The sequence below is a fragment of the Bison bison genome, unplaced genomic scaffold (assembly GCF_000754665.1).
Source record: "Bison bison bison isolate TAMUID 2011002044 unplaced genomic scaffold, Bison_UMD1.0 scf7180017864282, whole genome shotgun sequence".
Lineage (NCBI taxonomy): Eukaryota > Metazoa > Chordata > Mammalia > Artiodactyla > Bovidae > Bison > Bison bison.
In genome coordinates this window covers 1420419-1433488 of record NW_011494854.1, presented here as the reverse complement: position 1 = coordinate 1433488, position 13070 = coordinate 1420419, and the positions used below count along the sequence as shown (strand labels likewise).

Sequence of the window (13070 nt, the reverse complement as noted above, 5' to 3'; positions counted from 1 at the left end):
AGCAGCAGCAGCAGCTATCATATTGACTAAAATTAACAGCAATAATAAGTTATGGGTTGCTGCTGCTGCTGCTAAGTCGCTTCAGTCGTGTCCGACTCTTTGCGACCCCATAGACGGCAGCCCACCAGGCTCCGCCGTCCCTGGGATCCTCCAGGCAAGAACACTGGAGTGGGTTGCCATTTCCTTCTCCAATGCATGAAGGTGAAAAGTGAAAGTGAAGTCGCTCAGTCCTGTCCGACTCTGAGCGACCCCATGGACTGCAGCCTACCGGGCTCCTCCGTCCATGGGATTTTCCAGACAAGAGTACTGGAGTGGGGTGCCATCGCCTTCTCCGAGTTATGGGTTATTAGGTGCCAATTATTTTATATTTGGCAAAAATCTCATATAATCGAATTCTCATAACAGCCCTGTGAGGTTGGCTTTGAAAGTGAAAGTATTAGCCGCTCAGTCATGTCTGACTCTTTGCAACCCAATGGACTATAGCCCACCAGGTTCCTCTGTCTATGGAATTTTCCAGACAAGAATACTGGGGTGGGTAGCCATTCCCTTCTCCAGGGGATCTTCCAGACCCAGAGATTGAACCTGGGTCTCCTGTATTGAAGGTGGATTCTTAACCATCTGAACCACAAGGAAAGTAAGGTATAAGGATAGTTCTATTAATAAGTGACAGAGCTGTGTTTTAGAACTCTCCTTACATTTTCCTTGTAAAAGACCACTTTACATTTGAACACAGAAAACTACAATTTCCATTCTGTCAGAGGTAGTTTCCTGAACTTTAAAATAACCCTAATTTAGAAAGAAAGAAGCAGGGCACCTCATAAAAATTAATCAAGACACCACAGGGAAGCTAAAAATGACTGATTCTATCCTTTCATGCATTTGTTTAATTTTCAAGTCAGTCCCTATTTTGTGAGGGAACTGCAGGTATCTGATAAAAGAAGATGCTGGGGTTCTGAACCTAAAACAAGTCCTGTGGGTTCTACTTGCACAATCTCTCTCAGATTCATCAGCTCCCCTGCTTCCCCATCTCCACTGCTACCCCCTCAGTTCAGGCTAACAGTCTCTCTCAGGTTGATTTGAAAACAGCCTCCTAGTGGTCTCAGTGTAACAGTACTTCTTGTATCGTCTCCAATCCATTTGCTCCACTGAAGCCAGAGCCATCATCTCATCATAACAAAATGCAAGTTCGGTTTTGTGACTCCCCTTCTTCAAAACATTAAATGGCTTCTTTTTACCTTTAGAATAAGGTTCAGAAGAATTGTCTTTAGAATAAGGTTCCTCAACCTGGCTCCAAAGCCCTGCATGATCCGGCCTCAGTCTTGTCTTTGCTCCTCTCTTCCCCCACCCCTCCACTCCTGTCCCCATCTCATCTCCTTGGCTGACTTCTAGTGATCCTCAGGGCTCAGATTAAATGTCTCTCACACAGGAAACCCTCTCCTCCTAGGCTAGGCTATTGCCCTTTCACCTGTTCTACTTTCAGAGTGCCTTATATTGCTTGCTGGTACCTACCACAATTGTTATGCATTAAGCTTATTTTTTTTTGCTTAATGCCTGTGACCCTTCCCGCACCTATCCCTCTCTCATCCCCGATCTACTCCAAGCTCCAAGAATACTAGGACCTTGTCTATTTTGTTTACTCTTGCAAACCCAACAGAGAATATAACACTGGCATGCAGCAGGAATTCAATAGATAGTAAATGCATAAATGGAGCCATGCTCCTGAGGAAGTCTGATGTCCTCTAATAGTAATAATAATAGGAAGAGAGGCTAACTCTCTGATAACATGTACCAACCCAGGCACTTTTAAAAGTTCTTTTACATAAACAAACTCACTAATTTTCATGGCAAACTCATGAGGTAGGCTCTAGGAGCATTTTCATTTCACAGATGAGGCTCAGAGAGGTTAGGTGATGAGAGTGTTAATTCTTAGGTAGCTTGATAAAGAGTCAGGGGCCCTTGAGGTGGAGAAAGGGATAAACCTTTTTTCTGTATTGTTTTGTCTTAATCACATAAGACGTTTTTTCTTAAACTCTGAGTTATTATAACAACAATCTTTAAGACTTTCTTTAAGCCCAGAGCTAATGATTACACATTAAAACAACTCATCTTGCTCAAAGTTATGTTTTTCCTTAAGCTCTGTACTAATGATTATATTGGAGAAGGCAATGGCACCCCACTCCAGTACTCTTGCCTGGAAAATCCCATGGATGGAGGAGCCTGGTAGGCAGCAGTCCATGGGGTCGCACAGAGTCGGACAAGACTGAGCGACTTCACTTTCACTTTTCCCTTTCATGCATTGCAGAAGGAAATGGCAACCCACTCCAGTGTTCTTGTCTGGAGAATCCCAGGGACGGGGAAGCCTGGTGGGCTGCTGTCTATGGGGTCGCACAGAGTCGGACACACTGAAGTGACTTAGCAGCAATGATTATATAAGAACAATGTATCTTGCTCAAGGACATGTTTCTCCTTCTTAACAAGAATCTTCTGACTAATCTTGTTATCTTAAGATGTATGTTGTGGGAGTGGGTCTGGTAAAAGTATATAAGGACTTGATAAGACTAGTGGGTCACTCTCTGTCCCCCTTCTGATGTCTATGTCAGAAGCTTTCTTTGTCCTTTTTCACTGTAATAAAACTTCTGCCACACAAAAGCTCTGCGTGATCAAGACTGGTCCCTGAAAGTGAAAATGAAAGTGGTTTAGTCATGTCTGACTCTTTGCGACCCCATAGACTGTATAGTCCCTGGAATTGTCCAGGCCAGCCACAAGGGAAGCCTGAGAATACTGGAGTGGGTAGCCTATCCCTTCTCCAGCAGATCTTCCCGACCCAGGAATCGAAGCGGGGTCTCCTGCATTGCAGGCAGATTCTTTACCAACTGAGCTGCTGCTGCTGCTAGGTCGCTTCAGTGGTGTCCAACTCTGTGCAACCTCATAAACAGCAGCCCACCAGGCTCCCCTGTCCCTGGGATTCCCCAGGCAAGAACACTGGAGTGGGTTGCCATTTCCTTCTCCAATGCATGAAAGGGAAAAGTGAAAGTGAAGTCACTCAGTCGTGCCCGACTCTTTGCGACCGCATGGACTGCAGCCCACCAGGCTCCTCTGTCCATGGGATATTCCAGGCAACAGTACTGGAGTGGGTTGCCATTGCCTTCTCCGACCAACTGAGCTATGAGGGCTAAATCTTCTTTGGAGATCATGAATCTGACATCGTTCTCCATAAGCTATCAGTGACATACCCAAGGTCACACAGTAAATGTCAGAGACAGCCTTGAACCAAGAACAGTCCATGCTATTGACCACTACTGCTATGCTGCTTTTTTTTTTTTTTTTTTTCTTTTTTGCCACACCATGCAGCTTGTGGGATCTCAGTTCCCCAACCAGGGATTGAACCCTCAGCAGTGAGAGCCAGAATCCTAACCACCGGACTGCCAGGCAAGTTCCTATACTGCTCTTCTTAAAACAAAATAACTTTTTCCTCTCTCAAACTAGGGGAAACTTAATATATGGAATATTCTCAGTGCTTTTTTTTTTTTTTTTAATAGACAAGCTCAATTTTAAGGGAACTAGTAATTTATAAAAGTAACTGCATATTGTTAAATTCTACCCGGTATAACCAACTCCAGGGAATGGGCATATCTATCCCAAAGTAATCCCAATCCAGCCCTTTCTATTGTGCTTGTAAATATCTTTTAGGTTAGAAATCACCATGTATCCTTTCCTTAAATAGTTTCTTGCCTTAGGGGAGGCTGAGGGTAGGAATGGGGCAGGGATACTAAGAACAAAGAATGGAATGTAGCCATAAAAATTCCCAGAGCCTCCTGTCTATGCTGCAGCATAAAACCAGAGTGAGAAAATAGGGCACGTACACTGCCTGTTTTATAACTCTGGATTTTTCAAGGAGATATTCAGAGATTCTTGCTCCCATCACAGCTCCAGTTGGTGTAAACATCATTTCCAGATATTTTCCAAAACGGCTGGAATTGTCATTGATGGCAGTGCATGCATTTCCAAAGGCTTCCACCAGAGAGTTGACTTGCAGAATTTTTTCTCTCAGGGTCTGATTATCTGCCTGTGCCAAACAGAGAACAGTCCAGTGGAGTCTCCAGAAACATTACTCCAGTAGAGTTGCCACACACCCCTTCCCGTCCATAAAAATCACATTTATCTTTTTGGGAAAAAACTCCATTTGGGAAATTAGCATCAACCACCAGCACTGTTTTCTCAGATAAGCATCTCCCCAGGTGCATGTGTCAGATGAGGCTAGATTAGGTCAGTTTTTATGACCAGCCACACTTCTCTAAGTCCTTGACAGATAAAATGCCTAGAGTTTAGAAAGAATTTTAGACAGATTCCATCACTTTTCTCAGTTATTCATTATAATATTCAATAAACCTCCTCTGTAAAAAAATACTTAAATTTGTTCTTAGTCTCATAATACACTGCTTATAAGTAATTGCTAGGCTATTTTTACAGCCATATCTTCAATGTCCATTTCACCAAGCTAAAAATTTCTATTTCCCTCAACTTTTGCTCAAAGATTTCTACTTTCCAATCCTTTAATCATCTTAGTGACTCCCCTGCTCCTGCTCCTGGTGTTTAACCACTTTTACTACTTAATGGCTAACTGTTTGTATTATACTGAGAACAAGAAAAACTAATTGCCAAATCTAGTAAATTCGTGCTGGCATTATTTTCTTCACTACATGAAAGGAGGAGGACATGCTGACATCTTACAAGGCCTAGCAATCAGGAGGCAAGCATAATAAAGATGGAATGTTTCTATGTACCCCTAATAAAATCCAGTATTTCCATCATTTTAGAAATATGCAGTAACTCTGAAGGGACTTCAAGCCACAATACAGAAAGCAGGTCATCATTACCTTTCCCAAGAAAGTCAAATGCTGAACGATCAGGTGGGCACTTTCCGTCTTCCCAGAGCCACTTTCTCCGCTGATGACAATGCACTGATACAGAAAATGAAGTGTCGGTGAAGAATTCATAGCACAGCAACCATCCTGTGTGTTCAGCTATGGTTTTCATATAACATCCACCACTGTTCACCTTAACTCTTCACTGAGCAATACATCTTAGGGATCTTTCCATTTCAGTACACTGAGAGCTTCTTTAACCTTTTTAGTCTTTTGTGGCTCCTTTGTACAGATGTACCATAGTCTATTTAACCAGTCAGAATGGATACTTGAGTTTTTCCCTATGTCACTACAAACAATACTGCAATGAACAGCCCTATGGATAGGTCATTATATTTATGCAGGTTCATTTGTAGAATAAATTCCCAGAAATGGGATTATTGGACCGAAAGGTAAACACATTCATAAGTTTGATAGATTACACCAAATGGCTTTCCTAAGGACTGTATGACAGTGCCTACCCTCCTGCAGCATCACCACCTGGGTATGTTGGATTTCTGCTATTCTGATAGGCAAAACACTGTATCTCGGTAGAGTTTTAATTTGCACTTTTATTATGAGTGAGATTGGCCATCTTTTCATAAGTTTAATGTCATTCATATTTTCCTTTTTTGTGCCCAGTCTATATATCCTTTGCCTTCTTTTAAAAATATTATTGGTCTTTCTATCAGTTTTTTCTAGGAGCTCTTTATGTATAAAGGAGATTAGTGGGTGTGGTATAATAAAAAACATATATTGGGTCTTTGCCTCTGGTTCCTGACTCTGAGCTCCTAAACTTTTGGAATGTCCCGAATGATAGAACTGGTGGAGCATCCTTTGTTATTCACAAACAAGTCCCTTTCAAGCAAATATAACTGCTAACCAAGTGGTTCAAGGTGGAGCCCAAGATAGCTTCAAGATGGGGGCTGATCACCAAAAAAGACCAAAAAAGATTTAGGGGGAGGGAACTTTCAGCTTTACCATTCCAGCTTCTGGAGAGGAGAAAAGGGCTAGAGACTGAGTCATAAAATCTCTTGAACAACGAGATTCAGAGAGCTTCCAGTATGAATACGCTGCAGGCCTGGGAGGGGCCTGTGCCTAGAGAATGCATAGAACCTTTGCACCATTTTCTCTCCTATATCTTGCCCTAAGCATCTCTTTCATTTGGCTGTTTCTGAGTTGTGTCCTTTATAAAAACCCAGTAAACACAAGTATTTTTCTGAGTTCTGTGAGTCATTCTAGTGAATTATCAAACTTCAGGGGGATTCTGGGAATCCCTAAATTTGTAGTCAGCCAGGCAGAAGAGTGGGTAGCCTAGGCACCCCATTCACAACTGGTGTTGAAGTACAGGTGGTCTTGTGGACTGAGCCCGGAACCTGTGAGGTCTGTGCTAAATCTGGATAGCTAGTATCAGAATTGAATGGAACTGAATTGTTAGACATCCGGTTGGCAGTAGGGAATTGCAGAATTGGCTAGTGTTGGTAGAGACACAACATTTGGTGTCAGAAGTGGTGTCAGAAAAAAGATAACACAGTGGGATAACTTTGTAACTTGAAAAACACATATATCTCCCTTCATTTACTCCTGTCTATGAATTCTGTGGACATTTCACAAATCTCTGGGAAAGGTAATAATTTGGAGAAGCCAAGTTTCTAACCCATAGTTAATCCATGTATTCCATTTTATAATTTGCACTATTTCAAGTGTTCCTCAACAAATCCAAAACTGGATTTCACAGGTCTCAGGAAATTTATACATTGTGCTTCTCTCATAAAAATTTCTCATGAAATTAGACTGTTTCTATTTCAAACAGAATAAACACACCAGGGAAAAAATACATATTACAAGTAAAGGAAGGGCCAAAGGTTGGATATGCCGCCACTGTGAACTGGAGGTCCAGACAGTTAAAATTTATGGGTGAGCTTTGTGTTAATGACATTGAGTTTAAGATTTGTGCAGTTTTTACCCAATTCATCACAATTTCTTAGCAGCTAAACAGTGCGGTACGTGACCATTATCAGCCTGTGTGCAGTATTTCATACAAAAAGGACTGGACCATGAACTTTCTGAAACCTTCCTAGGAAAGAACTTAATTTCTGTCATTCTCCATCTTGTTTTTATTATAGTCATTACCATGTCATCAGTTTTGTGTTAGCTCTATGTTCTCATATTAGAATTATCTTATTATATTTTAGGGATTCCCTGATAGCTCAGTTGGAAAAGAACATGCCTGCAATGCAGGAGACCCCAGTTCAATACCTGGGTCAGGAGGATCTGCTGGAGAAGGGATAGGCTACCCACACCAGTATTCTTAGGCTTCCCTTGTGGCTCAGCTGGTAAAGAATCTGCCTGCAATGTGGGAGACCTGAGTTCGATCCTTGGGTTGGGAAAATCCCCTGGAAAATGGAAAGGCTACCTACTCCAGTATTCTGGCCTAGATAATTCCATGGACTCTACAGTCCATGGGGTGGCAAAGAGTTGGACATGACTGAGCGAATTTCACCTTCTATTATATTTTACCAGGGAAAATGAGTGTATTTGAGGAGGATGTCTCACATTTCTTGAAAAGGGTTTCTACATTCACTTGTTCCTCTAGTTTATCACTACTCCTGTCCCACTGAGCTACTATTTCATTGCCTATTTCCTTGAGTCAGTATCAGCAACCAGAATGGCAAGCTTTTAGGAAAACTCAAGAGCTCCAAAGGAGGACAGAAAACATCCTACTGTGGGACTTGGTGGGGAAGGACAGTTAAGTTCTTACCTGATCTTTGCTGAAAGTAACCATGCATTGATAAGCAGCATCTGCTGATGCAAATATGTGGGGGGGATTTGAGGCACGTTTCACTCCATGATACAGTCTGGAAAACTGAAAAACATTAATTTAAAGAACTCTTCTAATGTCCCAATACCCTTTGCCCATAAAACCAAAGCTGTGTCACTTTTCAGGGGAACTGTGGCATCAGAGAGGCTGTAGAGCAGAGTCTCTGGAGTCTACAGGCCTGACTTCAAATCCCAGTTCTTCACTTACTGGCTCCATAGCTTGTTCAAGGACACTAACTTCACTATGTGAAGTCTCCTCATCTGCCAAATAGGCTTACTAACAGTACCCATCATGCAGGGTCATGAGAAATATCCAAGGCAACCCAATGCCCGGTATACAGTAAACGCTAATTTAACGTTAGCTGTTATCGTTACATCTTAACTTAAAAGTCACCCCCAAAGTGTACGAATTTTGTTGCACTATTATTTTCAGTTTGGGGTATGTCCACCCATGGTATTTTATTCTCACTTTTTCTCCCTTTTCATTTTTCCTTGAGATTTCAAATTTCCTGTTAAGGAGCCACATGCTCAAAAACATTCCTTACCTGTGGAGAGTATATGCTTAGATTCTGGAAGGGGTTTAAGGCAATTAAGATATCTCCAACATATGTGTAAATAAGTAAGTCCACATAACGCTTCTGCAGCTGATGAATAATTGTATCCTAAGAAGAGGATAAATAGTACCGAGAGTAAGCATTATTTCTAGTCAAGGGAGAGATATTAAAAATAACAACAAGTGTATTCTTACAAGAATAATTTTCTCCAAAAGATTAAAATAGTCCATTTAAATTATACCCTATTGATTAGGACCCTAATGATCCTAAATGCAGATATTTGCCTTGAAAGAAGAAAAAAATTAGGAATATACTATTTAAAAGAATTCAGCCCATTTAGGACTTGCTAAAAAACACTGACATATCTGACAAGAGTTTTGTTATTATTAAAAAACTGTTTGACCCCATCCAAATGTTCTATTCAGAATGCGATTTAATAGGCCATTCCTATTAATAAAGTACAGATAAATTGTAACTTCATTTTTCAAAGCATTACACTTAAAATTTATGTGGTGGGAATGTAGAATTGAACACTTTTATATCACACTTTAGTGATTCATACATTGCATTTAAGGGTCCCCAGAGTTAGAAACAGCAGAAGCAGGCCCAATGCAATTAACAGCTCTATTAAACATGCATATTTTAAATGGGGATTATCACAATTTTCAAATTTGGAATTCAAGCTATATTAGCTTCACTATTTCCCTAAATGAAGCTCTTCTTTATGAAGAACAAACAACTGTCTTAATTTAAGGGTTAAATTGCACTGTTCTATAAACAGAAAATAATTTCAGTTGATATAAAAACATCTTTTAAGCCTGGAATATAAAAGCCTTCAAGGGAAAACTCCAAATCCTTTTCTCTTCACCATTTAGGACATTTAGGGGACTATAAATGAACACAGAACAACACGGGATCATAGTCACAGCAGCCAAACATCCTTGAGTTTCATCCCAGGGCTACACAAACCAAGTCTCAAGTGACCTTAGGAGAACATGGTCTACGACAGAAAGATCAGACCAGTCGTGTGAAACAAATGTCCTTGGTGAAAATTGCCTATTAAATATTTAGTACCTCATCCAGGACCTCCATATTGACCAAGTCATCCTCAAGGCAGTATTTTTCAGCATCTTCCACGTGATAGGGTCTTTTGGTGTGCATCCTTTCATGCCTAGAGTTTATCCAGAGAATATTAGTATTAAGGCAGTAAAAAATATATCAGAAACTAGGCCACAAGAACAATTCAGCCACTGTCTTATCACACAACACGTTCAGAGACTTCAGAGAAGGGATAGGAAGAGCAAGCCTAGTCCAAGCCCTCAGCCCTCTCTCATCACTGCAGAAATTCCAGAGGAAAGGGGTGCTCCAGCATTCAAGCCTTCCGCTGCGGTGAGGAGCACTGCCAAATGGGCCCATATAATACTCATATCTGCTTTTCTTAAATGCCAACCACAGTACTTCCTCACATTATTTTCTGTTCAGCATCAGACACATAATTCTCATTAAGGTACTTCCCTTGAGGTCCCCTCTTGCTTCCACCAGCACCACTCCCCATTTTCTGGGGAATTTTTAAAGCTACAGAAAACTTTAGAGAATAATATAGCAAATACCAATGAATCAAGAAACGCTCATATTTTATCTTGTTTGTTTTAAATCCCTTTGTGACCCACTCCACTTTATTCAGTTCAGTTCAGTCGCTCAGTCGTGTTTGACTCTTTGCGACCCCATGAATCGTACCATGCCAGGCCTCCCTGTCCATCACCATCTCCTGGAGTTCACTCAAACTCACGTCCATCGAGTCAATGATGCCATCCAGCCATCTCATCCTCTGTCACCCCATTCTCCTCCTGCCCCCAATCCCTCTCAGCATCAGAGTCTTTTTCAACGAGTCAACTCTTCGCATGATGTGGCCAAAGTATTGGAGTTTCAGCTTTAGCATCATTCCTTCCAAAGAACACCCAGGGCTGATATCCTTTAGAATGGACTGGTTGGATCTCCTAGCAGACCAAGGGACTCTCAAGAGTCTTCTCCAACACCACAGTTCAAAAGCATCAATTCTTCAGCACTCAGCTTTCTTCACAGTCCAACTCTCACATCCATACATGACCACTGGAGAAACCATAGCCTTGACTAAACAGACTTTTGTTGGCAAAGTAATCTCTCTGCTCTTGAATATGCTATCTAGGTTGCTCATAACTTTTCTTCCAAGGAGTAAGCGTCTTTTAATTTCATGGCTGCAATCACCATCTGCAGTGATTTTGGAGCCGAAAAAGATAAAGTCTGACGCTGTTTCCACTGTTTCCCCATCCATTTCCCATGAAGTGATGGGACCAGATGCCATGATCTTTGTTTTCTGACTGTTGAGCTTTAAGCCAACTTTTTCACTCTCCTCTTTCACTTTCATCAAGAGGCTTTTCAGTTCCTCTTCACTTTCTGCCATAAGGGTGGTGTCATCTGCATATATGAGGTTATTGATGTTTCTCCCGGCAATCTTGATTCCAGTTTGTCCTTCTTCCACCCAGCGTTTCTCATGATGTACTCTGCATAGAAGTTAAATAAGCAGGGTGACAATACACAGCCTTGACGTACTCCCTTTCCTATTTGGAAAATAGGAAATTTGGAACCCGTCTGTTGTTCCATGTCCAGTTCTAACTGTTGCTTCCTGACCTGCATATAGGTTTCTCAAGAGGCAGGTCAGGTGGTCTGGTATTCCCATCTCTTTCAGAATTTTCCAGAGTTTGTTGTGCTCTTCACAATCAAAGGCTTTGGCATAGTCAATAAAGCAGAAGTAGATGTTTTTCTGTAACTCTCTTGCTTTTTCCATGATCCAGCGGATGTTGGTGATTTGATCTCTGGTTCCTCTGTCTTTTCTAAATCCAGCTTGAACATCTGGAAGTTCACAGTTCACATACTGTTGTAGCCTGACTTAGAGAATTTTGAGCATTACTTTACTAGTGTGTGAGATAAATGCAATTGTGTGGTAGTTTGGGCATTCTTTGGCATTGCCTTTCTTTGGGATTGGAATGAAAACTGACCTTGTCCAGTCCCGTGGCCACTGCCGAGTTTTCCAAATTGTTGGCATATTGAGTACAGCACTTTCACAGCATCATCTTTTAGGATTTGAAATAGCTCAACTGGAATTCCATCACCTCCACTAACTTTGTTTGTGGTGATGATTCCTAAGGCCCACTTGACTTCACATTCCAGGATGTCTGACTCTAGGTTGGTGATCACACCATTGTGATTATCTTGGTCGTGAAGATCTTTTTTGTACAGTTCTTCTGTGTATTCTTGCCACCTCTTCTTAATATCTTCTGCTTCTGTTAGGTCCATACCTTTCTGTCCTTTATTGAGCCCATCTTTGCATGAAATGTTCCCTTGGTATTTCTAATTTTCTTGAAGAGATCTCTAGTCTTTCCCATTCTGTTGTTTTCCTCTATTTCTTTGCACTGATCGCTGAGGAAGGCTTTCTTATCTCTTCTTGCTAGTCTTTGGAACTCTACATTCAGATGCTTATATCTTTCCTTTTGTCCTTTGCTTTTCGCTTCTCTTCTTTTCACAGCTATTTGTAAGGCCTCCCCAGACAGCCATTTTGCTTTTTTTGCATTTCTTTTCTATGGGTATGGTCTTGATCCCTGTCTCCTGTACAATGTCACGAACCTCCGTCCATAGTTCATCAGGCATTCTATCAGATCTAGTCCCTTAAATCTATTTCTCACTTCCACTGTATAAACATAAGGGATTTAATTTAGGTCCTACCTGAATGGTCTAGTGGTTTTCCCTACTTTCTTCAATTTAAGTCTGAATTTGGCAATAAGGAGCTCCTGATCTGAGCCACAGTCAGCTCCCAGTCTTGTTTTTGCTGACTGTATAGAGCTTCTCCATCTTGGCTGCAAAGAATATAATCAATCTGATTTTGATGTTGACCATCTGGTGATGTCCATGTGTAGAGTCTTCTCTTGTGTTGTTGGAAGAGGGTGTTTGCTATGACCAGTGTGTTCTCTTAGCAAAACTCAATTAGCCTTTGCCCTGCTTCATTCCGCATTCCAAGGCCAAATTTGCCTGTTACTCCAGGTGTTTCTTGACTTCCTACTTTCGCATTCCAGTCCCCTATAATGAAAAGGACATCTTTTTGGGTGTTAGTTCTAAAAGGTCTTGTAGGTCTTCATAGAACTGTTCAACTTCAGCTTCTTCAGCGTTACTGGTTGGGGCATAGACTTGGATTACCGTGATATTGAATGGTTTGCCTTGGAAACGAACAGAGATCATTCTGTCGTTTTTGAGATTGCATCTAAGTACTGCATTTCAGACTCTCTTGTTGACCATGATGGCTATTCCATTTCTTCTGAGGGATTCCTGTCCACAGTAGTAGATATAATGGTCATCTGAGTTAATTCACCCATTCCAGTCCATTTTAGTTCGCTGATTCCTAGAATGTCGACGTTCATTCTTGCCATCTCCTGTTTGACCACTTCCAATTTGCCTTGATTCATGGACCTAACATTCCAGGTTCCTATGCAATATTGCTCTTTACAGCGTCGGACCTTACTTCTATCACCAGTCACATCCACAACTGGGTATTGTTTTTGCTTTGGCTCCACCCTTCATTCTTTCTGGAGTTATTTCTCCACTGATCTCCAGTAGCATATTGGGCACCTACTGACCTGGGGAGTTCCTCTTTCAGTATCCTATCATTTTGCCTTTTCATGCTGTTCATGGGGTTCTCAAGGCAAGAATACTGAAGTGGTTTGCCATTCCCTTCTCCAGTGGACCACATTCTGTCAGACCTCTC

At 41.4% G+C, this 13070-nt stretch overlaps 1 protein-coding gene across 1 annotated transcript in view; it reads right to left on the bottom strand.

The window, feature by feature from the left end:
• Positions 1–13070, bottom strand: part of MYO3B (myosin IIIB) — a gene marked incomplete at its 3' end in the record, with an annotated part of 319055 nt that overhangs the window by 61079 nt on the left and 244906 nt on the right. The window contains exons 10-14 of the mRNA XM_010849415.1: positions 9353–9449; positions 8270–8386; positions 7666–7770; positions 4878–4961; positions 3864–4066 (exon numbers count right to left, since the gene is read on the bottom strand). Of these exons, the coding sequence (XP_010847717.1) occupies positions 3864–4066; positions 4878–4961; positions 7666–7770; positions 8270–8386; positions 9353–9449 (606 nt within the window). The remainder of the gene's footprint in view (positions 1–3863; positions 4067–4877; positions 4962–7665; positions 7771–8269; positions 8387–9352; positions 9450–13070) is intronic.